Source organism: Penicillium canariense (assembly GCF_028826845.1).
Source record: "Penicillium canariense strain IBT 26290 chromosome Unknown utg000004l_segment0_segment0, whole genome shotgun sequence".
NCBI lineage: Eukaryota > Fungi > Ascomycota > Eurotiomycetes > Eurotiales > Aspergillaceae > Penicillium > Penicillium canariense.
Window position 1 is genome coordinate 2,727,090 of NW_026622731.1, and position 24,086 is coordinate 2,751,175.

General features: G+C 51.6%; 9 protein-coding genes across 9 annotated transcripts; 5 read left to right on the forward strand and 4 right to left on the reverse strand.

The window, feature by feature from the left end:
- Positions 1 to 199: 199 nt before the first annotated feature.
- Positions 200 to 3,656, forward strand: N7482_007305 (uncharacterized protein; the record flags this gene model as incomplete). Its single annotated transcript, XM_056689430.1, has 6 exons — positions 200 to 277; positions 334 to 364; positions 418 to 942; positions 1,013 to 2,953; positions 3,005 to 3,100; positions 3,157 to 3,656. The coding sequence occupies 6 exons, from the start codon at positions 200 to 202 to the stop codon at positions 3,654 to 3,656; spliced, it is 3,171 nt and encodes a 1,056-aa protein (XP_056541859.1).
- Positions 3,657 to 4,494: 838 nt separating this feature from the next.
- On the forward strand, positions 4,495 to 5,932 carry N7482_007306 (H(+)-transporting V1 sector ATPase subunit C; the record flags this gene model as incomplete). Its single annotated transcript, XM_056689431.1, has 5 exons — positions 4,495 to 4,795; positions 4,853 to 4,947; positions 5,015 to 5,106; positions 5,173 to 5,665; positions 5,741 to 5,932. The coding sequence occupies 5 exons, from the start codon at positions 4,495 to 4,497 to the stop codon at positions 5,930 to 5,932; spliced, it is 1,173 nt and encodes a 390-aa protein (XP_056541860.1).
- Positions 5,933 to 6,337: 405 nt separating this feature from the next.
- N7482_007307 (adenylyl-sulfate kinase) lies at positions 6,338 to 6,985 on the reverse strand (the record flags this gene model as incomplete). The annotated part of the gene is made up of 1 exon (XM_056689432.1): positions 6,338 to 6,985. The coding sequence occupies one exon, from the start codon at positions 6,983 to 6,985 to the stop codon at positions 6,338 to 6,340; it is 648 nt and encodes a 215-aa protein (XP_056541861.1).
- A 448-nt stretch (positions 6,986 to 7,433) lies between these two features.
- Positions 7,434 to 8,574, reverse strand: N7482_007308 (PaaI family thioesterase; the record flags this gene model as incomplete). Its single annotated transcript, XM_056689433.1, has 3 exons — positions 7,434 to 7,469; positions 7,568 to 8,307; positions 8,397 to 8,574. The coding sequence occupies 3 exons, from the start codon at positions 8,572 to 8,574 to the stop codon at positions 7,434 to 7,436; spliced, it is 954 nt and encodes a 317-aa protein (XP_056541862.1).
- A 764-nt stretch (positions 8,575 to 9,338) lies between these two features.
- Positions 9,339 to 10,637, reverse strand: N7482_007309 (uncharacterized protein; the record flags this gene model as incomplete). The annotated part of the gene is made up of 3 exons (XM_056689434.1): positions 9,339 to 9,909; positions 9,969 to 10,535; positions 10,585 to 10,637. The coding sequence occupies 3 exons, from the start codon at positions 10,635 to 10,637 to the stop codon at positions 9,339 to 9,341; spliced, it is 1,191 nt and encodes a 396-aa protein (XP_056541863.1).
- Positions 10,638 to 12,475: 1,838 nt separating this feature from the next.
- N7482_007310 (zinc finger MYND domain-containing protein) lies at positions 12,476 to 13,549 on the forward strand (the record flags this gene model as incomplete). Its single annotated transcript, XM_056689435.1, has 1 exon — positions 12,476 to 13,549. One exon carries the CDS (start codon positions 12,476 to 12,478, stop codon positions 13,547 to 13,549), a length of 1,074 nt encoding a protein of 357 aa, XP_056541864.1.
- Positions 13,550 to 16,157: 2,608 nt separating this feature from the next.
- On the forward strand, positions 16,158 to 17,620 carry N7482_007311 (glycoside hydrolase family 18 protein; the record flags this gene model as incomplete). The annotated part of the gene is made up of 3 exons (XM_056689436.1): positions 16,158 to 16,322; positions 16,397 to 16,497; positions 16,555 to 17,620. The coding sequence occupies 3 exons, from the start codon at positions 16,158 to 16,160 to the stop codon at positions 17,618 to 17,620; spliced, it is 1,332 nt and encodes a 443-aa protein (XP_056541865.1).
- Positions 17,621 to 18,671: 1,051 nt separating this feature from the next.
- On the forward strand, positions 18,672 to 21,488 carry N7482_007312 (glycoside hydrolase family 92 protein; the record flags this gene model as incomplete). Its single annotated transcript, XM_056689437.1, has 5 exons — positions 18,672 to 18,804; positions 18,865 to 19,502; positions 19,557 to 20,067; positions 20,127 to 20,676; positions 20,732 to 21,488. 5 exons carry the CDS (start codon positions 18,672 to 18,674, stop codon positions 21,486 to 21,488), a joined length of 2,589 nt encoding a protein of 862 aa, XP_056541866.1.
- A 645-nt stretch (positions 21,489 to 22,133) lies between these two features.
- N7482_007313 (glycine decarboxylase subunit T) lies at positions 22,134 to 23,648 on the reverse strand (the record flags this gene model as incomplete). The annotated part of the gene is made up of 2 exons (XM_056689438.1): positions 22,134 to 23,190; positions 23,266 to 23,648. The coding sequence occupies 2 exons, from the start codon at positions 23,646 to 23,648 to the stop codon at positions 22,134 to 22,136; spliced, it is 1,440 nt and encodes a 479-aa protein (XP_056541867.1).
- Positions 23,649 to 24,086: the final 438 nt, after the last annotated feature.

Genomic DNA, 24,086 nt, shown 5'->3' on the forward strand with positions numbered 1-24,086 from the left:
CTCAGGAACGAACGCTCGACTAATCCTACGACGGAGCACGATCGCATGTCCACGCAGCGCGTGTGTGCATCTCCGCCGCGACCGTGACTCGCCTTACTACCGCGCTACTTCCCTGAGCGAGCTCGCAATTCAGTGCGCAGCTGAGGAAGATAAGACAAACATCGTTGGAAGTGGTAGTGATTAGGACAAATATTCCAGAATGGATTCTCCGGCTTTTCCCCCGGACTCTCCTATGGAGCAAGACGAGATTCCATTCCCTTGTATGGGCTGCGGCGAGGTATGCATCGTTGACTTGACGATCACAGGCAATGTCGCAGACTGACCATCGTTTAGATCCTAGAAGAAGGAAAGGCCTTCGAGCTCTGTATGTCTCCTACTGCCTGTTCCATGGTTCTAGTCGTGCTAATACCTTCAAAGCTGGACAGAGATGGCACATCGATTGTTTCCGATGCAGCACCTGCGGCACTCTTCTAGACTCGGATGCGCACCTCCTTCTACTGGGCGACGGATCCCTCATTTGCAGCAGCTGTACCTACAGCTGCAACTCGTGTGGCAATAAGATCGAAGATCTGGCCATTCTCACCGGTGATCAGGCTTTCTGCGCCCAGTGTTTCCGTTGCCGCAACTGCAAGAGGAAGATTGAGAATCTACGCTATGCTCGCACGTCACAAGGGATTTTTTGCATGGACTGTCACGAATCATTAATGCAACGAAGGCGAAAGAAAAAGGCCAGTGCCGCAGGGAAACGACCAGGTGGGCCGGGGGTAAAGCTGGACAAATCGTTGCCCTCGTTGCCCCCGAGTATGGAGGAAACCCGTTCTATCGAAGAGACTCCCAGTGAGACGTACGTAGAAGCGGCAGAGGCCTCGCACGGCAGGACAGACAGCCATGGTGATAGTGCCCGCACCGAAACCTCACCGACGCGCCCGCCAACTGCAACAGGTAAGCAAGGCACGATGTTTCACCCCATTTCACAACAAAGCAACTGATCGCATGTCCTTTCCCTCCTTAGACAACCTTATCCTCCCATCGAGCACATATCGGAGCAGTCGTCAATTGGGCGGACAGCGTGACAACGACGCGGACGCCGGCGGAGAGTTTCTCATTCCTCTCACCTTCGATCCTTCAGAGGGCCAGCGCTCGTCCTCCCGGACACAGTCTCAACAGGAACCCGCCCGTGATTACTTTGGCCAAATCCGATCAGGCGATTCGTCTATCAGAACCTCTCGCGATGGCCGAGACTTCACTCTTGAACCCCCTTCTCGTACCTCGTCCGAGCATCCGTCTCCTCATATTGCATACCAGGAGAAAGGCCGGGAAGGCCGCCGGACGGACTCGGCTCGACGTGACATGGATGCCGCGAATGGGTCGGCAGAGAAGCCATCGACATCTCACTCTGAGAGAAGTAAGCTCGGAATGTCGGAGTCTGCTCGTAGCTCTAGGTCTGATCTGCCCCTGGCACTGAGGGAGACGAGTGCTTTCTCAGGGGCCACTAGCCCTGATAGCAACCGGTCGAAGGAAGCTACTGGACTGGACGGTGCGGCCTCGGGTTCTGCGCGCCCATCCAACGAACTCCGCAGACTTCATGAACACACATCTGTGGACTCCAACCGCTCGCAGCCTACTTCCCACATGACCTACCCACCAAAGCGAGGCGATTCGCTCGATAGCAAGCACCATCAAATCCCACGGAAAGAAGTTGGTGCATCGCCTGCATCATCCGCTTATGGAGGATCTCCCAGACTGCCTGACAGCATCACTGAGCAGCAGAAACAAAGCATCACATCGGTCAACACGACATTGAACGGCGCCGGCTCGCCGCCCTTCCCGCGCTATACTGGCAGTGAATTCTCGCCGGAGGATGATCCAAATAGTGAATCATTCCTACGACGCGTCTCAAACTCTGTCCGCCACGGCCGAAGCTTCAGCGATAAGAGTGTGCGTCTCCCAAAAGAAGGCAAATATCCCCGCTCGCCTCCCAATGGAAGCTCTGTTGGTACCGATATCGGCAGTCCTACTGCTAGTATCTCCCAATCCGAGGAGGTCGCCTGGCTTCGCAACGAGTTGCGCAAGGAACGTCAGCGTGTAACGGATATGGAGGCTGCTCTTCGCGCTACGGCGGATGTGAAGCAGGTCAACACCGAACTCTCAGAGAAGCGATCGACCATGGTTGTGCTTGACGCCCAGAGAGAGATTGTTCTCCGGGAGCTTACGGTGTTAACTGACCACCTAGAAGCAGAGAAACGTGGCGCCGCGGGTGGACCTCTAGACCTCGGCAAGTTTTCGAATCATGTTCTTCGTGAACTTGCCGAATCAATCCACAAGCTGAAGGAGTCCTATGCTCCACAGATTGAGGAGCTCATTCAGAAGCGCAATGACCTATCGGGGGAGCTCGCCAACCTGAACCGCCAGAAGGAGAAGACGTTCCAAGAATTTGAGCAGCTTTCGTCTAAGAACGCTCAGTTGGCTGAGTTGAACAACACATTGGTGCACCAAATCCAGGAGCTTTACAAGAACACCTCTGATGGCCAGCGCGGTGCGAACGGACTTGGCATCGTTTCTCACAACAAGGACAAGTCCATCCACTCGATTGAGACTCTGAAGCCCACCATTGATAGTCTTTCATCCTCCATCTCTACCGCCCATATTTCCGACGATCTGGAAACTACCACTGCTACGGCTACAGTGGTGCCCGGGCCGCATGTAGTCAACGTTCGCAAGGGCAAGTTCAACTGGAAGAAGGGTGGCCAGAACGTTGCGAAGGGCGTCAAGGGTCTTAAGGGAGCCTTCATGTCCAGTGAAACTGGAGAGGGTGGTGGTGGTCTCCCCCGTTCCCAGACGCAGGACCCTAACCGTCAGGGCTTTGGATTCTTTGGAAACCAACGCAATAAGCAGGGCGGCAAGATGTCGCAGGCCGACAGCGTGCCAGTCTTGGCTGAAGCTGCCGGTGGTGGTACGTTTCCATGCAACGATGATAACAGTCCTCAGCTAACCATTCTCTCAGGTCTCTTCGGTACTGATCTGGAGGCTCGCATGGAGCATGAAAAGAGTATCATTCCTGCCATTGTGACGCGGTGTATTCAAGAGGTTGAATTACGAGGTATGCGTCCGGTCTCTCTCACCATTGTTCCATGGTTTTTATTCTAATTCATTTAGGTATGGACATGGAGGGAATCTACCGTAAATCGGGTGCCGCCTCCGCCATCCAAGGTATCCGCGATGGCTTTGAACGCTCTCCATTCGACTACGATATCTCTGATCCTGACCTTGATATTCACGCTGTCACTTCTGCTCTCAAACAATACTTCCGCAAGCTCCCCATGCCACTGATCACCTATGACACTTACGACAAGATTATCGATTCTGCTGAAATCCCACACGCTTCCGCACGGGTTGAACTACTACAGAAGTGCTTGTCTGAGCTGCCCCGCACGCACCGCGACGTTCTGGAGTTCCTCGTCTTCCACTTGAAGCGTGTGGTTGAGCGTCAGGATGAAAATCTGATGACCAGCCAGAACATCGCTGTCGTCTTTGCGCCGACCATCATGCGGCCCGAGAGCCTGGCCCGTGAGATGACCGACGTGCAGAAGAAGAACGACATTCTCAAGTTTCTGGTCGAGAACTGCCAGGACGTCTTCATGGGCATGCCAAATTAGTCTCGGGTCATTGAATCCACATTTTTTCTTGACCCCCCCTTTTTTTCTGCCTGATGTCTATTTTTTCTCGTTGGCGTCTCATATTCTGTACAGATACCAACCTTTTTCTTTGGTCACTTGGCCCCCGTCCCGCCTACCCTGTCCTCCTTCCCATCTCTCTGCACTACTCTGTTCACGATCAGCGCTGCACGCTCGATACAGATACCCTGCCATGTCATTTATTCCATCTGCTTTGTCTGCCTTGCCTTACGCTCTCCGTTACATATTCCGCAGGTTCGAAGCTAGTCAATCATTCTTCCCTCTCACTATTATGGTCAATCTCCCGGCACTCGGTCGGCCTCGTCAGCAACAAAAGCACATCTTCTGTCTCGACACGAGGAATTCTTCTGAATCTATCTTTGTTTGGGTGGTTTGTTTGTGATTGGTGTCCTGCTCCAGTCTTACCGTTCATTTGTTTACTCGTTTAACTTACCCTTTTTCTCACACCCCGTGTTGAGCGAGCATTGGATAGTGTCTAGCGTTATGTATCTTCATCGCTGGCCGAATTCAGATATTTGTGTAAATTGCCCGGGTTCTCTTGCACTCTTCGTCGTGGTGTATATGTTTTATTATAAAGGTTATTTGGGGTAAACAAGGTAAATGCAGGAAGAAAGAGGGCCGCCTGGGCACCGTCTTAATAAAATGTACTCCACGGTTGTCTGCTCCGTCCCGCGCCAATCACCGCCCGACCGCCTACGACATCACCTCGCCAGCTCCCGCAGCTCCCTGTCCCAACTCTCAACTCCTGCCCCGCCTCGAGGGCTGCTCTTTCGTTACCGTTTCCTGTACTGTTGTCACCATGTCCAAGCCCGGCCAGTACATCCTCCTCTCCCTCCCGACCTCCATCGTCCCCTCGCACCACCGCGACGACGCCCTCGACGCCGTCTCGGCCACCGTCTCCCCCGAGAATGGCTCCGTAGCCTCCTTTCCGATCCCGGAGTTCAAGATCGGCACGCTAGATGCGCTGGTGCAGCAGGCTGACGAGCTGGCCAAGCTTGAGGCCTCATGCCAGGGCGTCGTGGCCAAGGTCGGCGATGCATTGAAGAATATCCTGGAGGGCGATGAGGCGCAGATTGAGCGCATGAAGGTTGTGAATGATAGTATGTGCTTACAGTAGAGTGGGATACTAGGTCAAATTGCGGACTGACCGTGCATAGAGCCTGTTGATCAGTACTTGCGGACGTTCTCGTGGAACAAAGTCAAGTACCGCGCGGATAAGCCGCTGGCGGAGTTGATCGATCTGTTGCAGAAGGTGAGTGGCACTACATGTCAGAGACAGGGGTAGTATGAGTCGGGACCTGAGCTAAGATATACTCCAGGAAGCTGCCAGTATCGACAGTGACATCCGGTCCAAATACTCGCAATATAACCAAGTTAAGAACACGTTGGCGACACTTCAGCGGAAACAAACGTGCGACTCCGCCGCCGTTCCACCATGAATCACTACCACAAGCTAATTTTTCAAACATGTATACAGAGGAAACCTCTCTACAAAATCCCTCGCCTCCGTGATCGACCCTCGATCCATCGTTCAAGACTCCGAGTACATCGAGACCCACCTGATCGCCGTGCCCTCTCAGCTAGTCAAAGACTTCCTCAAGACCTACGAGACCGTCGCCCCGATGGTCGTGCCTCGCTCCGCGCAATTGCTCGCCGAGGATAACGAATTCTCGCTGTACGCCGTGACTAGCTTCAAGAAGCATAGCGTCGAGTTCGTGCACAAGTGCCGTGAGCAGAAATGGATTCCGCGCGACTTCAAGTATGTCGAGGGCGGCAAGGAAGAGGAGCGCAAGGAGGTTGAGCGGGTTGGTGGCGATGAGCGCAAGCTATGGGGTGAGACACTGCGACTGGGTCGGACTGCCTGGAGCGAGGCGGTCATGGTCTGGATCCATATTCTGGTTCTGCGGGTGTTTGTAGAGACCGTCCTGCGGTATGGTCTTCCGCTGGACTTTGTCTGTGGTTTGGTTCGGGTATGTTTCCATCTGATTGTTGGTCGCAATCATAGTGATGTTGCTTGCTAACTTGGTTTGTTCGTCTTTGTATAGACACCATCCGCGAAACAAGCAAGCAAGGCCAAGCAGAATCTCGAAGAGAAGTACTCGTACCTGGCGGGCAATGCCTTCGGACGAGACAAGAAGGGTCGCATGAAGCGGGACGACCCGAACGAGATGCACGCGGCTGCCGAAGGAAGCGCAGAGTACACACCATATGTCTTCTACGAATTCGAGTTCCAGTAAGACCGCCGAATTCAGAAAGGGTGGGGGGGAGAGGGGCATTGCTGTGGGAGGGAAAGGAACTGCGTACATATACCATCCAGGTACATCGAGCACAAACTAGCATTTGGAATCGTCCTCTTTATTTTGTTTGGTTTCGGGACGTGACTCGTTCTACTGAATACACTTCTCCACGTGTGGTTTTCGTTGTGGATCTATCTCCATGCCCTCTTCCTTTGACCCGTTCTTTTCAAAGCGATCTATATCTATCCGGTATTTACAGCGCCTGTATGCGGGGAATCAAAGTCAAGCCAATTATTCTCTCCAGATCCACACCGCGGTTATGCGACTGCCCTTATCCTCGCATGCCCTTTCGCTCGCACAAAAACTTTCATAACGGTACTTCTTGACAGGAAAAGAAAAGCGAGTTTACTCCCGCTTGGGGGGCAGGTAACCCTTGGAGTCGAGGTAGTCGATGATCTGCTTCACAGCATCGGGAATGGCCAGATCGACGTTCTTGATGTACACCTCGGGCTTCTCGGGCGCCTCGTAGGGGGCACTGATGCCAGTGAACTCCTTGATGATACCCTCACGGGCCTTCTTGTACAGACCCTTGGGGTCACGCTGCTCCGCCACCTCGACGGGGACATCGACGTGGACCTCGACGAAGGGCAGACCGGTCTCCTCACCGGGGGTGGGGACCTCGTGCAGCTGGCGGGCGGTATCGCGGTCCTTGCGGTAGGGCGAGATGAAGGAGGTGATGGCGATGGCGGAAGAGTCGGCAAACAATTTGGCGACCTCGGCGATGCGGCGGATGTTCTCGTTGCGGTCAGTCTCGCTGAAGCCCAGGTCCTTGTTCAGGCCGAAGCGAATGTTATCGCCGTCCAGGCGGTAGGCGTGCACGCCACGGTCGCGCAGCAGCTGGTGCTCCAGCTCGACGGCCAGCGTCGACTTGCCCGAGGCGGACAGGCCAGTCAGCCAGATGGTCAGGCCCTGCTGCTTGCGCAGATCGCTGCGCTCTGTGCGAGTCAGGGCGGCGGCGTGGAAGGTAATGTTGCTGGAGGCGGGGGTTAGCATTGTCCGGTCTTGGCTCTGAGCTGGTATGCTGGCAATTGAGAGTCGTCAGGGATTCCGGTGACTTACGTGGCCATAATGAAGGGATGTGTATGTGCAAAAAGAAAGGGATGAGAAAGAGAGAGATGGAGAGAGAGTAAATGAACGGAGAAAGACGGTGAAACGGGGCCGCGTAAGAGCGGAAACGAGCCCTGATCGCGGGGTGTTCTGCGGGCTTGGCGCGGCGCATACGAAGCCGGGTCTATAGGAATTGCGCCATCGATTGTGGAGTATAGCCGGAGGAAATATGCTCAATTCTATGCTATACCAAGTCCCATTATGTCTTTCGGAATAATACACAATGCCCTCTAGGAAAAAGACCGCAATGAAAAAAAAAACTAAAAATATAGAACGTGTCGCCCAATACGCCAGGAACCAGGAAAACAACGCATGCTGATCGGGTCAGAGATTTTCATTCGGTGACGCCACGGTACAGGCTGGTCAGGGCCTGGGGAACTGGTTAGCCACATTTGCCACAACGCAAAAAATCGGTTGGATCCAATGATCCAATCGGAGATAAGAACTGCATATTTGGGGGAAACTTACAGCAGCCTGCTTGGGCTCGATGAAGAGCGCCTTCGCCTCAACCAGGACAACGGGCTCCTTTCCGTCGTCGGGGAGGGTCTCAATGCGACCCTCAACCCAGGCCTTGCGGCCCTCCACCTTGACAGTCTTGGCCCGAAGCGCCACGTAGGAGTTCGCCATTGCCGGGGCGCGGTAGTCGATGTTCAGATTGGCGGTAACGCCGACCTTGTTCGGCAGCGCGGCAAAGCAGCATCGGGCGAAACCCTCATCCAACAACGTAGCCAGCATACCGCCGTGAATGATCCCCGGGTGACCGCAGATATCCGAGCCGAGGAACATGAGCGAGACCATGCTCTTGCCCTCCTTCTCGCAAAAGACGAACGGTGGGACCACGATCTTGTTGGGGCCCGAAAGAGCGCCGGCCGTCAAACTGCGCGCGCGTATCGCCTCCGGGAACCTCAGGTGCGGGCGTGACTCCTCGAAATCGGGGTCTGCACGCAGCCTGTTCGCCTCGGGATGTGTGCGGAGATGCTCATTGACCTCTGCGGCCCGGGCATCTTCAGGGGTGAAGGCCGTGAGGGTCTCGGCGTCGGAGATAAGAGGGGTCGCCATGAGTCGCGAGACGGTGCGCTGAGTCTGGTAGAGAAGACCGGCAGAGAAGGCGAGGACAGCGATCGAGGTGAAGCCCACGAAGCGGCGCAATCGCGAGCGCGGTGGAGGGGGAGGAGGAGGGGTTTGCGGGTGAACGGAAGGATTTGCTTCTGTGATTGCCGACAGGTTTAGACACTTCGCAACTTGGAGATGCGATGCAGAGGGTGCATCGGGGTTCGGAACGTAGAACACCGCTTACCGGTAGAGTAGAGTCGTCGGCGACTGTAGCGCGGAGACGCGAATGAGGGCTGGTGTGGAGATGGGCTTGCGCGGCGCTGGAGTAGCCTGGAAGGAGAGGGCGTCAATCGGGGCGTGGAGGTGAAGGCGGAGGAAAGGGAGAAGAAGGAAGATGGAGCAAAAGATGGTGGACGGAGCATATTCCAAATCCGATCCGTTCGAGTAGTTGCAGTCGAGTTGTTGGGAGGCAAAAGTTGGTTGAGGATGAGTGGACTCCTCGGCCAAAGCTACCTCGGCTTCTTGTCCGTCTCGGGCGCTGTGCCGGAAATTTCGGCGAGGAACACGGCTGCATGAAAGTTTGTGAAAGGGCCCAGACCAACTTCTTGCTTTATGCTCTCGTGACTCGGTCCTTTGGATTATCGTTGATTTAACCCTTTCCCATGGGGGCTTTTCCTAGGTTGGCCTGACGGTTGGATCCGCCATGCATATGCATCTCCACCCGCTCCACTACTTGCATATACACCAGACACGTAGTTTGGGACCGCGGTCCTATGCATCTTTTTACAGTTAGCCTTTCAGTTTTAGTCTGATCCATCGCTTGAGATTGTAATATTCGGTGATGATAATTGTTGAAGCCTTCCTTTCCCTTGCTGCTTCTGTTCCTCTTTTTGTACTATGTTTGTCATCGGCCGTATATAACTACGTAGCGGGCTGTGTAGTGTCTGGATGTAAAAAAAAAAAAAGATAAAAAAAGGTTGGCACACTATATAAAACAATTCCACTAAACAATGCTATAATTGACCAAAATTCTATATAAAAAATATTTTAATATCAAACTAAATACTTAAGTATCAAATAAAAGCATTAAATAAAAGTATTAATAAAAGCTCTAAGAAAACTATCTGCCAAAACTATCTAATAAAAGTATCTAATAAAAGTATCTAATCTACCGTGCACGAAATATCTAACTAATTATCGTAAACTCTAGCGGATTTGACGCGGGTACCACTATGGGCGACCGATTAATCCAGTCACCGGCATCACGGCCACTCGGTAGCATCAGCACGGTCTGCGCATGATCTTCCTTGCTGCCCCAATTCCACATCTTAATAATCTCTCCTTCCAGCTGGTACCGAATGTTGTCACCAGGAGCCAGATCCGAGGGAAGCCGTTCGTCAATTTCAAGTTCCTGGCTCCACGACTCCCCAGGAGCAAGGCTTATCCATCTACGATCCTTACCGACATTCACAGCAGTCTCGCTATCGTATATCAAGTCGGTCAAGGCACAATCAACGCTTTGATCCTGGCAGTACTCCCATTCGCTGTTCCCTCGGGACCGAAAAGCCCATTCAAAAGGAATCATGAGATTGAAGGCATCGAAGGTGATCAGCTGTGTGGCCGGCTCTGGATCGGCGCCTGGATCTTTGGAGACAAGACCTCGATACGTGACTGTTTGTACCAGCTGAAAGTTCACATCTGTCATTTCCATACTTCCAGCGCCAGTCAGGACAACTGTGAATAGCGGTGTCCTAGGACTATACAGTGATTCGGTCAGCCATGATCTTTGCAGAGAGCAAAGCTTTTCTTCACGTACGCTGGATTTTGGGGCCATTTTGGCCGTGGTGTCTCGTATAGAGGAGCCGGTGGCTCTTCAACCACCGTGAACGACACACGAGGCGTCCCTGAAAGAAGGGCACGGGGTAGACCATCACGCGACCTGATTTCATTTTCTGCGATGCCGCCCCATGCCCACCAGTAAATCTCACCACCAGGCCATAACAGTTCGTACTTCTCCCCCGACACCATAGTGTCGAGCCAACTTTCTGGAATACCCGCAAAAAACCACGTACTCTCACCGGGCTTTAGCTCAAACAGACGATGGGGATTTCGCGCGATCCGCTCTCTCGGATCATGCGCCCGCCATGGCTCAGAAGGGAGACTGACTCTCTCTAGTTGGCCCTGGTTGTGCCGAAGGAGCACCAAGCCTCCGGAGCCCCAGGCATCCACAGTCTCGGACCAGTAGAACGAGCAGGGCTGGTCGTGGTCATCAGTATTTCGATGGATGCGGAAGATAATTCCACTGTTGGAATTTCGTTTGGCGATCTTGGAGTCGCTAAGTCCTTGCAGCTCTAGCGAAAGCGTGAGATTTGGAGTATCAGGCCTAGAATGCATCAGCTGTAGCCCGTTGCTCAGATTGGCAGAGTACCTACGCTGCATCGGTGGTTGAGTACTTCAAGGAGGGAGCGATCTGGATATCATCCATGGTGGTTTGTTTGGGTTTGGTTGTTTGAATAACTGAAATAAATGAGAGTGATGGGGAACGATGAGATATCCCGAATCGCGTCAAACAGCTGTGCGTTGAATTCGAGGCTGATGACTAACAATGATCTGCATTGGAGAGGTACTTACTATAGGTAGGCAATAATAATCAAAAAGGCTAGACCAAATCGACTTGGCCCCAAATAACTGATGAAACACGGGTTGGTCGATAATAAGCCTCACAAGAGTTGGTAGCCCCCGGCTTGGCCAGAGAGCTTAGCCCCTGCATTTAGGGCTCGTGGGAGCTTTGTCGGGAACCAAGCTCACCTTTGCATTGGGGCCCTTTTTTTCAGTGACGAGCCTTGCAGGGGGCCAGCATAGTTGTAAAACGACATGGTTTGAATCTATGCTTGTCTGGCGCTCACAAATCATAGAGACGCACATGCCTTGACTTGAGGCGGACTCTGACCAACTTCGAACAATGTTCAAAAAATAATTACCTATATCTCAATGTATACCCACGCTACATATCAGTTACTTCCTACTGTATATAACATGGTATCCATGGCAGTGATTGGTTGATCTATACTCTGTAATTGCTCTGCAAATCCTCAAGAAAGAGGCTCGAATTGTTTTCGACGAAAATATGAAGTCCTATTTTGATATATCGGGCTGAGTGACATGTCAAAGCCCACTCTGAAGCTTGCGCTAATCAGCTTTGTGGAGGCGGAGCATCAGTGATGACCCGTTGAACTGGAAGCTCAAACTATCCTCCTGATTCAATGTCATCATCTCGATTCTGCGATCACGTTGCTGCGCAACCGATGTCACCGTGTTAATGACTTGGAGAAAGATCAAGAGATGGACTCGAGCAGCCAACCAAGCAAGAGGAGTTACCTCACGGTCCTAGGAGTGTTCACTGTCGTTTGTGAAAGAATTTCTCGATAGGCTCCACTAAGGCTGTTTGTGATCAGTCGTGCTTGACTCGCTAAGTTTGATCTTCTTGCAGGAGGCATCGCGCGACTGACGAGGAGCCTTTTGGTGTGCTCCATTTCAATATCCCCTGCAATAACACCCGGCACCCTGAAAAAGAAGCTGGCTGTCCTTTCCATGGAAGCCGCAGCCGTGACCAAGGCTGCTGTGAGTTCCATATTTCGAGTTATTCGATGCGATGAAAGGCAGAGAAAGATGTCGAGAGGCCATGGATGGGAGAAGAGGGAGACAGGAAGAGGAGCGGAAGCGGAGAAGGGGAAAGAAGAGAGAGACAGAAAGCGGCCGACGCTTCGAGCATGTATTGTTTGGAAGACTCCGCGCGTCTTCCACGGGGGCCGATCTTACAAAGCGCTTTACATCTGAAGTCATTGTTTACATTTGGTTCCCAATTGTACGAGATGACATCCCCCTTATAACAGCCCATCCCAATCACTTCTATGCACATAGAAGTATTTCAATTGACCATACCGGTCACTCTGCAATGGTCACCGCCGTGAGCTCACATTCAAGCCTGGTGCTAGGCGAGTACAATTTCGGCTTTCCAGAAGAAGTTCCCAGAGGAGATATCAACAGATATGTCAACAGATGCCTAGAAGAGACATTAGGTAGAACTCTAAGAGACATTAGACAAGAGTCCAACAGAAACTTGGAGAGAAGAGAGATCTCCTTGAGGCTTACAGAGCCATCATGAGAGCATGATGGAGCGAGTACTGTGAGATCGGCTCTCTTGACATATCCACCCTCTCACCTCACCTTTTTATACGCGCTCAGAACACTGAACGGGAAGTTTTCTTCCGCGCCAGCTTGCTTTCGATTCTCACGCCTCCGGATGAGTGCACTCTCGCTGGAATGGAACCCCCACAACTCTTCGTGTCCATGTCGGATCTGACATTGGGAGGTGGAACAGAATCGATTCTTCCCTCCGGTTGTGCCATCTGCCCAAAGCAGGAAGACCTGCACCCATGTCCGAGCTGCGTGGCCATACGATACTGCAGTGATCATCACAGAAAGTTAGACCGTCCGTCACACCGACTTATCTGCGAGGCAATCCGATCCTGTCGAACCGACGTTGAGGAAGAAAGTCAGAGACTACGTCAAACCCCTGAGAGTTACTTCAACATCAATACAGGGATCTTTTGGGAGCTGCCAGAAACTACCAAGTACTTGGTAGCTCTGGCGATGCTAGTGCAATCGTTTCGCCAAATCAAGCATAAGGCGTCGATTGAACTACAGCTGACACATATTGTCCATGTCTTACGGCTGGGCCGGAGGGATTTCATGGGCTACAGGTACCAAGTCCCAGCTCTCATGCTCCGCCTGCACAAAGATCAAGAGTGCTACGACTTTCTGAAGTGGTGGATCCACAAAATACCCAGCAAGATCAACATCAACATTCGGTTGCTGTCCTTACCCAGTATGCAGAACCTGAATTTGCCATGCGTCGGCTGCAGGAACGAGAACCCTTTTGAACCGGTCAATTTCTTCAGTGATAAAATCCCCATCACCACTCTCATTCCCTTGACTCTCTTGAAAATCAAGCTCTTATTCGATCTCGAACGACTGGAGCTATCAACATCTATCTTCGGCTTGAGGCTTCCTGCGGAGATCTCAATCCTCATCATGGAACATGTGCCCATTAGCAACGCTGTCGCTGGAGACAACGGTTTTATTGCAAGCAAAAAAGCTCGCCGGACGACAATCACAAGGTTGAAGGAGCAGATTCATCTGCTGTATTGCGAAATCAAGGATCGCAATCCCCACTTCTGGTCAGCGATGGTATATCCAGTGCATCAGCGGGAATCCATTGCTGCAAATAGTTTACCAAGAACTGTGAGTGAGGTGCAGACTCTTGTGAGGTGGAACTACGAGTCGTGGATCGAGACACCTGGTGCAATTGCGGTCATGCAAAATTTGAAAGGATAAGAATTAGTCTCATGATATATTAACGTCAGTTAATTCGAGCTCTGGTTTGGAAATGTCACCTCCCAAGGTTGGGTAATGGTAGCAGGAGGTAGCGGGGGAACAGGCGAAAATCAGACACTACCTAACCCTCATATGAATCTAGTGTTGAATCAAGAAATGAAGGTATAGAATTCACATGGATCTTCTTTTATCTATCGGTGATTTCACCTAATTTCGGCCGTACATATAACATCACCTTGGCATGTCTACATAACACAGTGCCGAGCCGAAGGTCCCAGGTTCCAAAGGGGTATTCGTTGGAAGAATCGAAACCAAAAAGCTCATGGCAAAAAAAACCATATTATCGACATAGGAGAAGGCAGTGCAAAACACCCCTTGGAATTAGAAAGAAACGATTGGTATAACTCCAGGAGCGACAGGGAAAATGAACAACTTCGTCTCGAATATAGTCAGCAAACCCCTTGCCGAGCCCATCCAGAAAAAGGGTAGAGCAAAAGTTCGGTTAGATACCTAGGAGCCATCTCGATCAGGATAGTATGTTCTCTTTCAATTCTTGAACGGGGGATATATGTTTCCTAGGTAGCAGGTATCACGACATAGTTTGATACACTTCACTTACCGAATCCACTCTCCGGCCGGAAAAAATACCTGTATTCACATGTACAGACGTCTTACAGTAGTTTGCAAGCAGCTGGTTCTATTCTCGAGACGTATGGCCGAACACAATAGCAGAGCATGCGAGCAATTCCTGAAAGGATCCGAAGGGTCCGAAAGGATCCGAAACGAAGGCTGACGGCACGTATTGGCCCCTACGGAAGATAATTGGAAATTGCACCAGTGGTGGGTGAGAAAACCACGGGTTTCACAATCCTAGTGTTATTAAGTCAGGACTAGGCTACTATCCTGCCCATGTACCTTCTCATGAGACTGGATTGTCTTGAGATAGGATCTAAGCGCGCTAGTTCGTTCTGAATCGGAGAGCTCATGGATGGCTTGGATGATGCTTTGGCTGGTGGCTGGGTGAACGTTCACGATCTGCTAAAGGGCCGTGCTGAGACACACCGCGGCCAAGTGTCTCAGCATGGCCAAGTCGCGCATATCTTCTTCGCAGCATGGGTCGAAATGGCAATTTCGGCCGGTCGCTCTTCGAGCAAGGCGTGAATGACCTCAATCGCCAAGGACTCGCGTGCGTCACTAGTGTTCTTCTTAAAAGCGAATCCGAGCATCGCCAGATTGCGGCCGACGGCGACAAGATTGGGGCTCAATTGTTTATCTGGCAAATGCTCCACTACGACTACGAGGAACAAAGGCAAAAATATAGGTCGCTTTTAGGAACAGTCATAGCAGCGTGAGGGTATTAATAAATGATATATCCCCTCAGATGAGTTCTGCCTAAGTGTCGGGAGATTGGGCACTACGTTCTCCCTACTCCGTAGATAACGAAAGGGAATAGGCGAGGGAAAGAAACGCGAAGTTCTGGGACGATCCTGGACTCAGACCATACTGATGGAGTACAGTGCTACGGAGTGATGAACAAAGCCGGAGCTTATGCGCATAGCTTGCGCTGTTGTTTATGGCGTATAGTGTTCAATGAAATAAACTTCTACCAGAAAGGACAGATGACACTCCACAACTGTATCGTAGCGTGTTCACTAGCCATGATTCCATCTCGAATCAAAGGCCCATATCCGGCCAATATAAAGGCAAGCACTTTGGGTGAGGTATGTAGGACCTGTAAATTTCTTGACATGTTTGCTTACGGGTACATTTGTACAGTGGTGCTTCATGTTTTCGACAACCTTTGCGCGACCGCAGTCTTCCGCTCTCAGGGAAATTTCACAGGTCAAGAAATCGCTATGAAAGTAAAATACGACCATTCTTCTTAGTAAAGGTCATTTAGAATATGGACCAAGCTCGATCTACAAACTTAGAACGCCATATATTGAGGGCGTGATGCAGGAGTAAGGGGAGATGTTTGACTGGCAGAATATTATGTCATCGTTGGGTGGTCGAAAACTTATGGAACACCACTGTAGTTATCAAAGGTTCGCAAGAAAAAAATTATCCGTACCCAAAAGTAAGAGAGAAATGAATGTCTTACCTGCGTTTCCTCATTTTTCATCACGCCACTCATTGGTCTTGATCGCAGGATCTGCAGATCCTACCTAGAACTGAAGTAAGTCACTCCCGTATACCCCACCCGAAATTCCTGCAGAACTCAATTTCTATACCTATGGAGAAATTTCGGCGGGGGAAATAATCTACTCCAACTAACTGCGCACTTCATGGTGCCCCAGGGGTGCATGAAACGGCTGGCTTTTGCTCCTGAACTTTATTTAAGATAAATTAAGCTTTTCGAGGCTTCTGAAGACTGATAACGATGTTCTGCAGGATCCAACCGCGGGAACTACAAAGGTGGACGATAATCTTTAGAACTCTCCATTTCAGTAAATTATTAAAGGCGCATCGTACGGGTTTCGAGAACATCATCGCTAGGTTACCTTCGTGAACCGTCCACTCATTTCTTGTTTCTGCATACTTACCTTAGTCCTTCCTTGAGTCGGTCATTTCAACCTGAAGGCCTCGCCTAGAATATCACTGTCGCAAAATGCGTCTCAGCTCCCTTTCCCCTTTTCTCCTCGCTGCTGTCGGTGTCTTGGGCCGGCATGAGAAGCCTAGACATTCTCACATAGATGACAAGCTTGGAATCTCCTGCGGAAACCTTGGTAAAATCCACGGCGGGATGAAAACCGTTGCCTACTTCGGCAATTGGGTACGAGCGAGTCCATGCTGAATTGTCATTTCCTGAGGAATTTTTAGCTAATGGTGCTTTCGTGATACATACAGGATATCTACGCAGTCAACTACTTCATCACCGATGTCCCAGCAGAGAGCTTGACGCATCTTGTCTACGCTTTCGCCAACGTCAACTCTACTACTGGCAGCGTGTACGAACACATCCACAACTTTGGAGAATAGACCAAGCTAATAGACGCTATACATAGGATTTTGAGTGACACTTGGGCCGATCTCCAGTATGCGTACCCTGGAGATAATACCACTGCGCCGGGAGAAAATGTGTATGGGAATATCAAGCAGATGTTCCTGTTGAAGAAGAAGCACCGCCATCTCAAAACCATGCTCTCCATCGGTGGCTGGAGCTACCGCGAGAATTTCGCCCCTATGCTTGCATCTCCCACCAAGCGGCAGAATTTTGTTAATACGGCCGTCCAATTTGTCGCTGATCTCGGCTTCGATGGAATTGATATCGACTATGAGTACGTGGCAGACCACAATCAAGCGGCGCAGATGGTCGATTTGCTCAGGCGTTTGCGCCAGAGTCTGGACCAGCTGGCAGAAAAGATCAACGCTACATCCCCATTCCAGATCAGCTATGCCTCTCCATCGAGCAATGATCAGACAGCCCTGTTGGACCTCACTCGCATGACCCCGTATCTCGATTTCTACACTCTTATGGCTTTGGACTACATGGGACCCGGATTCAGCAACTACTCTGGCTACTTGTCAAACTTGTTCCCAGATGTCCACAATCCACGTGCAACCGATTATGATACAACGTCCAGCCTTGAATTTTACTTGTTTAACGGTCAGGTTCCACCCAACAAGATCGTTTTGGAGAATCCGCTGTACGGTCGTGTCTTCAATGGCACTGACGGCATGGGCGATAAGTTCGCCAATGGCGGCACGCAGGGCAGTCTTGGTACCGCTGGCCTTTGGAATTACAAGGCGCTTCCCCTACCCGGATTCAACGCTAAGGTTGTCAACGTTCCTCGTGTTGGTGGAAGCTACAGCTACGACGCCGAGCAGAAATACCTGATTAGCTATGATACTCCTGAGATCGCTGCCCTCAAGGCTGAGTATGTTCAGTGTTTGGGTCTTGCTGGCACCGCCTGGTGGGAAGTTAGCATGGACCGGAACGATACCCTGAGTCTCATCAGCACCACTGTCTCTAAGTTCGGAGGTGCTGGCTCTTTGGATCAGACGCTCAACAACTTGAACTATCCCACCAGCACCTATGCGAACCTGAAGGATGGTTTCTCTGACAATTAAACCAGCCACCATGTCGAGGAAACTCGGATTGGGTTTGGTTGACCAACTGGCGGGCTTTCTTATACCGGTGGCATGGCCGGCCACCCTTCTAATCTTTTGTTTGCGTTGTTTCGTTCGACTTAGATTCAAAAAGATCTTAGTTACTTCCCAGCGTTTCGTTAATCATTAAATAGAGCCTTCTTCCCTTTATCTTCTACTTTTCTCTTTACATACGCCTAAAAGTTATCACAATCACGACCAGTTCTAAGCGTTTGATAAGTCCTTCTAGTCCTGCCTGTTACGCTCAGGTACGGAGAGACAGATATCAACCAACGTAATATCATTTCAACGAAGCAACTAATCATGAGGGAGGAATCAGTAGAGAGATGGCAGGAGAAGGATCTGTCGAGGAATATGATATGCTAGTCTCTCCATCTACCTACTAGCCAGATTTGGTTGGCTCACTCTCGTTACACACGAATATGGCGAGGTCAGGTCTTTATGTTGGGACGAGAGAAAGAAGAGGTTACAGGACAGCGTATCGGGGCGCTAAGCCGGGCAAAACTAACCAGATGTAGTAGTTCACAGGTCCGCCGTTTACTGTATTTCATTAAGAATACCGCCCAGAAAACACCAGACGTTTGCGCTATAAGTATCTTGACGTCTACAGAGCCCATCTAGGCGTCGGCTTCATCAGCCATCAGTGCATTCTCTCGTAGACTAGGATCATACCACTGCGGAATGAAAGGATCTTGTTACGAGACCAGCACCGGGCGCGCCGATGCGTCGCCCCTCGAATCGGCCCAGATAAACAATTGCCACGGGTGACCATGCCCTTTCCTACTCAAGATATTCCATCACACGCATGATTCGCGTGCCGAGACGTGTTGCAACTCCAGGGCCTCAAAGCCAACGCGGGTGCGGAGGATCTGCGGAGGATCTGCGGAGGATCGACAGGGGGGGCCGCATGCCGGCGGGACGACGCGCTGCGCAGGGGCATCTGCACGTAAATACCACCGGCCCTCCTATTTCTTTGCAATCCCACGGGCTTTCTCCCTCACACTCCTTGATCATGTTGGCACAGCATCTAATTCTGTCGCTCTTTGTCGCCAGCAGTCGCGCGCTGACAGCGGCCCAAACCGCGCCAGTCGAGGAGTACGATGTGCTGCAATATGTCGACCCGCTGATCGGCAGCGCCAACGGAGGTAGGTAGAGAACCGCACCGGTGCTTGATGCAAGCGTACCAATTTTAAGTAATCACGCAGGCAATGTCTTCGCGGGTGCTTCATTACCGTATGGCATGGCCAAGGCCGTCGCCGATACCGATTCTGTGAACAACCAGGGCGGTTTCGCGTACGATGGCAGCAATGTGACGGGCTTCTCGAGCATGCACGACTCCGGCACTGGTGGGAGTCCTTCTCTCGGCAATTTCCCTCTTTTCCCCTATGCGCAATGCAAAGACGATGAGGTGAATGGCTGCGCCTATCCGAAGAGATCTCGGGCTACACCCTATACTCCGGGCTCAGTGCAGGCCCGCCCCGGCTACTTCACGCTGTCGCTTAAGTCGGGGGTTCATGTTGAAATGACAACCGCTCAGCATACATCCCTGTTTCGATTTAATTTCCCCGAAGATAGCAAGCCGCTGATCATGCTGGATCTTTCGGATCTGTCCAACTCCCGGCAAGACAATGCATCTATCTCAATTGATCATACCAGCGGCCGCATGACCGGTAGCGGCAAGTTCCTGCCCAGCTTCGGTAGTGGAGCATATACGCTCCACTTCTGTGCCGATTTCCAAAGCTCTGGCGCGTTGCGGGATAGTGGGATTTTTGTCGATGCGCGCGCCAGCGCGGACGTCCATGATCTGACCATTTCCCGAAGTATCAATGGATATCCACTTCCGGTAGGTGATAAATCCTGTGACTAAGTGGGTATTCTTGGATTTTAATTGTGCTAGGGTGGTGGTTTTGTTCGACATGAGACTCCTCCAGATGGAAGAGTCCAAGCCCGCGTGGGTGTAAGCTTCATCAGCCCCGAGCAAGCGTGCTCTCACGCGGAAGCCGAGATTGGTGATTTCGATTTTGAGTCTACACGCCAGGCCGCTGTTGATCAATGGACTGAGAAGCTCCGTCCAATTCGTGTCTCACGAAATGGTGTAACGGCATCGGCACTCACTAACTTTTATAGCGGTATCTACCGAACCATGGTCAACCCCCAGAACTATACGGGCGAAAATCCGTTATGGACCAGCTCCGAGCCATACTTTGACTCTTTCTACTGGTTTGTGAGCAACTCCGGAGCCCATCTGTATGCACTAACAACGATCAGCCTCTGGGATTCTTTCCGCTCCCAGATTCCCTTCCTCATAATCTTTGACCCTCGCGCAGTCGCCCAGATGGTGCGCTCTCTTATTGACACCCAGCGCCACTTAGGATGGTTACCAGACTGCCGCATGTCTCTATGCAAGGGTATGACGAATATTTCTCGTGAAATCAGGGACGTGGGACTAACTGCTGTCGCCATCCAGGGTTCACGCAAGGCGGCTCAAATGCCGATAATATCCTGGTTGATGCTTATGTCAAAGGTCTGAATGACGGAATTGACTGGGAAGCAGGTTATGCAGCAGTTCAGAAGGATGCCGAAGAGGAACCATATGATTGGTCCAACGAGGGCCGTGGAGGTCTCCGAAGCTGGAAAGAACTGCACTACATACCCGTGGAAGACTTTGACTACTGGGGCTTTGGCACGATGACACGCAGTATTTCACGCACGCTTGAATATTCATACAACGACTTCGCTATTGCTCAAATGGCGCGTGGCCTCAACAAGACTGATGACGCTGAGAAATACGAGAAAAATTCAGAGTCTTGGAAGAACTTATTCAAGGAGGACCAAACCTCACTTGTCAATGGCACAGACACTGGATTTACTGGTTTCTTCCAGCCCAGATACTTAAATGAAACCTGGGGACATCAGGATCCTCTCATGTGCTCAAACATTGATAACAACGGAAGCATTTGCTCTCTGCAAAACACTGCTGGAGAGACTTTCGAGTCCAGTATCTGGGAATATCAATTGTGTGTTCATTTATTGTTCATGATGTACTGTGCTGCGCTGACAACTATCTTACAGCTTCGTACCTCACGACATGGCCGCTCTCATTCCCATGCTTGGTGGCACCTCCGACTTTGTCAAGCGCCTTGACTACCTGCACGACCAGAACATTACCTATATTGGTAACGAACCAGCTTTCTTGACTGTCTTCCAATATCATTACGCTGGCCGTCCCGCTAAATCCACCGCCCGGGTTCGCACCTACATTCCGGATTATTTCTCTCCCACACCAGCAGGGCTTCCCGGCAATGACGACTCTGGTGCCATGGGCTCGTTCGTTGCAATGTCCATGATGGGTCTTTTCCCGAACCCAGGACAAAGCGTTTACTTAATTACTGTCCCTTTCTTTGAATCTGTGAGCATTGTATCGCCTCTTACAGGCAATACAGCCACCGTGAGCGTTTCGAACTGGAGCAATTTCAACTCACTCAACAACACCGGGAGCGCTGGGTTTATCCAGTCGGCTACTCTAAATGGCAAGCCATATACCCGAAATTGGATCGGCCATGACTTCTTCACCGAGGGGCAGGACCTAGTGCTTGTTCTGGGTAGTAACGAAAGTACCTGGGGCACTGCACCCGATGATCTGCCACCTTCCCTGTCGGACGGTACATCGTCGACCATGCACAGACGTTCATTTGGTGGTATAGTTGAAAATTTGAGTGAACCTGAGCTGCCCCTTGTCAGCATCCGAGGAAATTATGCGAAGCATGCTGTGCACTTGGATCATCACGCTCGCTTTGCGAGAGAACCCCATTGGCAGAAAGGATGGTAATCCGTCAGGAGATCATATCTTAGAATATACAGCATTAGCTTCCAACCGCACGGTTATACTTATCATGTATTACAAGAGCTACAGTAGATCACGATAAAATATGGCTATCTCACGCTTTTCGTACTTCTTCTGATACCTACTCTAGAACCCTACCAAAGATCTGGATGACCTACCTAAAGAGCTATTGGGCTCACGCTGGCTTTGATACCACACTAAGATAGGTGGTGATCCGTAGTGCCTCGACGGGGAAATTTAGGCCTGTATAGTCTTCATACCTAAGACTTGGTGACAAATAACAAATACTCGGCGGATTTGCAATCTGACATTGGCTGAGGTCAACAGATCGGTACTTCTAGAATTGTCTTAAACTGGCTTTCAGCTGACGTTGCGTTGATAAAAATTTGTAAGTGTTTTGCAATCACTCTAGACTGTTGAAGTAGAACATGCAAGGTATAGTCACGTAACATCATTTCTAAAGAAAGGGAGAAAGGAAAGGAAAAGAAAACGGTTGCAAACAGAGAAATTGTATGTACAAGAGCAACCAAATATATCATACATCAATCGTTTAGCCCACGCTCCATACTCAACCACGAACGAGTCAAAACAACCAATGGAAATCAAGAAAAGAAAGTCCAAAAACAACGTCTAGGACGGCCGGTGGAACTTGCTCTCGATCCAGGGCATACCCACAACAGTAGCCTTGCGCACCTTGTTCCGCACCTTGACGCCAAGTTCAGTGCCCTTCTTGTGGAAACCGTTCTTCACATAAGCCATGGCGATGTTGATGCCGCCGAGCGAGGGGCTGGGCAAGCCGGAGGTGACAACACCGACCTCGACGGGGTTCGCGGGGTCAGCGAGGTCGACGACGATGGCGCCCTCACGGGCAGGAGAGCCCTTCTCGACAGTAAGACCGACCCGGCGCTGCTTCAGAGTCTTGGGGCTAGCGACCTGGGGAAGGATGACGGAGGCGCCGTTGAAGGTAGCAGTCGCAGCGTCGCGGCGGTCACGGCCGACGACCCAGCCCAAGGCGGCGTCAGGGGGAGTCTGGGCAGTGGAGATATCGTGGCCGTACAGACACATGCCGGCCTCGAGGCGGAGGGAGTCACGCGCAGCCAGACCGGCAAGACGAACGGTGTTGCTGTCCTTGAGGAGGAGGTTGACAACCTGCTCGGGAAGGTCTGCGGCCCCGGAAGTGGGAATGGAGATCTCGAAGCCGTCCTCGCCAGTGTAGCCAGTGCGGGAGATGAGGAGTGGTGAAGGCGAGGCCGAGCCGTCGGCCAGGGTGATGTACAGCTCGCGGCACTGGCCAAAGTACAGGGTGCTCAGGTCGGTGGAGGCGGTGGAGGCGGAGGTGTTGATGAGGGGCTGGAGAGCGCTGGCGGCGAGCGGGCCCTGCAGCGCGACCAGCGCGCGGTCCTCAAGGATATCCCATTTGATGCTGTCCATGCCATGTCGGGAGCGGTAGGCGTCGATTTCAGCCCCCAGGAAGGCCAGGTCCTCGGCGCGGCGGCCGGCGTTGGTGACAAAGTAGAAGGAATCCTCGCCGCGGCGGGTGATGACGGTGTCATCGATAATACCGCCAGTTCCTTGCTCCAGAAGGCAGGACAGGGTCGAGGTGTTTGGAGCGAGCTTGTCGAGCGACGAAGGGCTCACCTTCATCAGCAGCTCGAGGGCGCCGGGGCCGCTAAGTTGGTGCTGAACCCTATTTAGAGCAATTGATTAGCTCCGATCCTCCATTGTGCGTGCTTTTTGAAATGTCGGTAGGCAATTGACTCACATGTGGCTCACGTCGAACAGACTGGCCTTCTCGCGAGTCCACGCGTGGCTCTCGACATGGCTCAAGTCCGCATACTGAAGTGGCATCGAGTATCCGGCAAAGGGCACCATCTTGGCGCCATGCGCCTGGTGCAGGTCATACAGCTGGGTCTTCGCCAGCGGCTCGCTGGAGCTAGAAGCATACCGGGCAGCCTGATTCCTCACCTGCGGAATCACAGCTCGTACAGTGATTCTGGTGGCCGGTGTCCGGGGAGCTGCCCGCAGCGCGGAGGAGAGCTCGCGCCGCAAAACTGTGGAGCCGATAGAGGCGCGGGGTGCGTTGAAGGCGGCTGCCCTCGCGGCGACAAGATCGACACTTTTCTTGAAGAGGCGAACGCTAGACATGGTAAACCAACGCTGAGGGAGTTGAATTGATAAGACAAAGAGAAAGGAAGAAAGAGAAAGAGCGACCGCGTGAAAGTGGTGGCTTCCGCCGTCGGGGAAGCACAGCGGGAAAATCACGTGGTGATAGGAAGACCCCGACTGAGGTCAACGCAGAGCTCACTCCTCGGGAAAGGGCGATTGATTCTATGGGTGGCTGATGGAGATAGTATAGAGATGGGAATATGGGAGTGGTTTATAGTTAGTTTGGCGACGGCGAAATAACCATTCGGAAAGCAGTGCAAATAGCTGCTCCGTAGCCAGTCGCCCGTATTCATTCGAGGCCGCGGATTTTATGTGCAAGGATGCTGGAGCGACGTATAGAAAGCAAAAATCCTAACATCCCCAGGCTCCACCAAAAACTAAATGATACAACCCAATTCCAAAGTAAACAACGGGTTC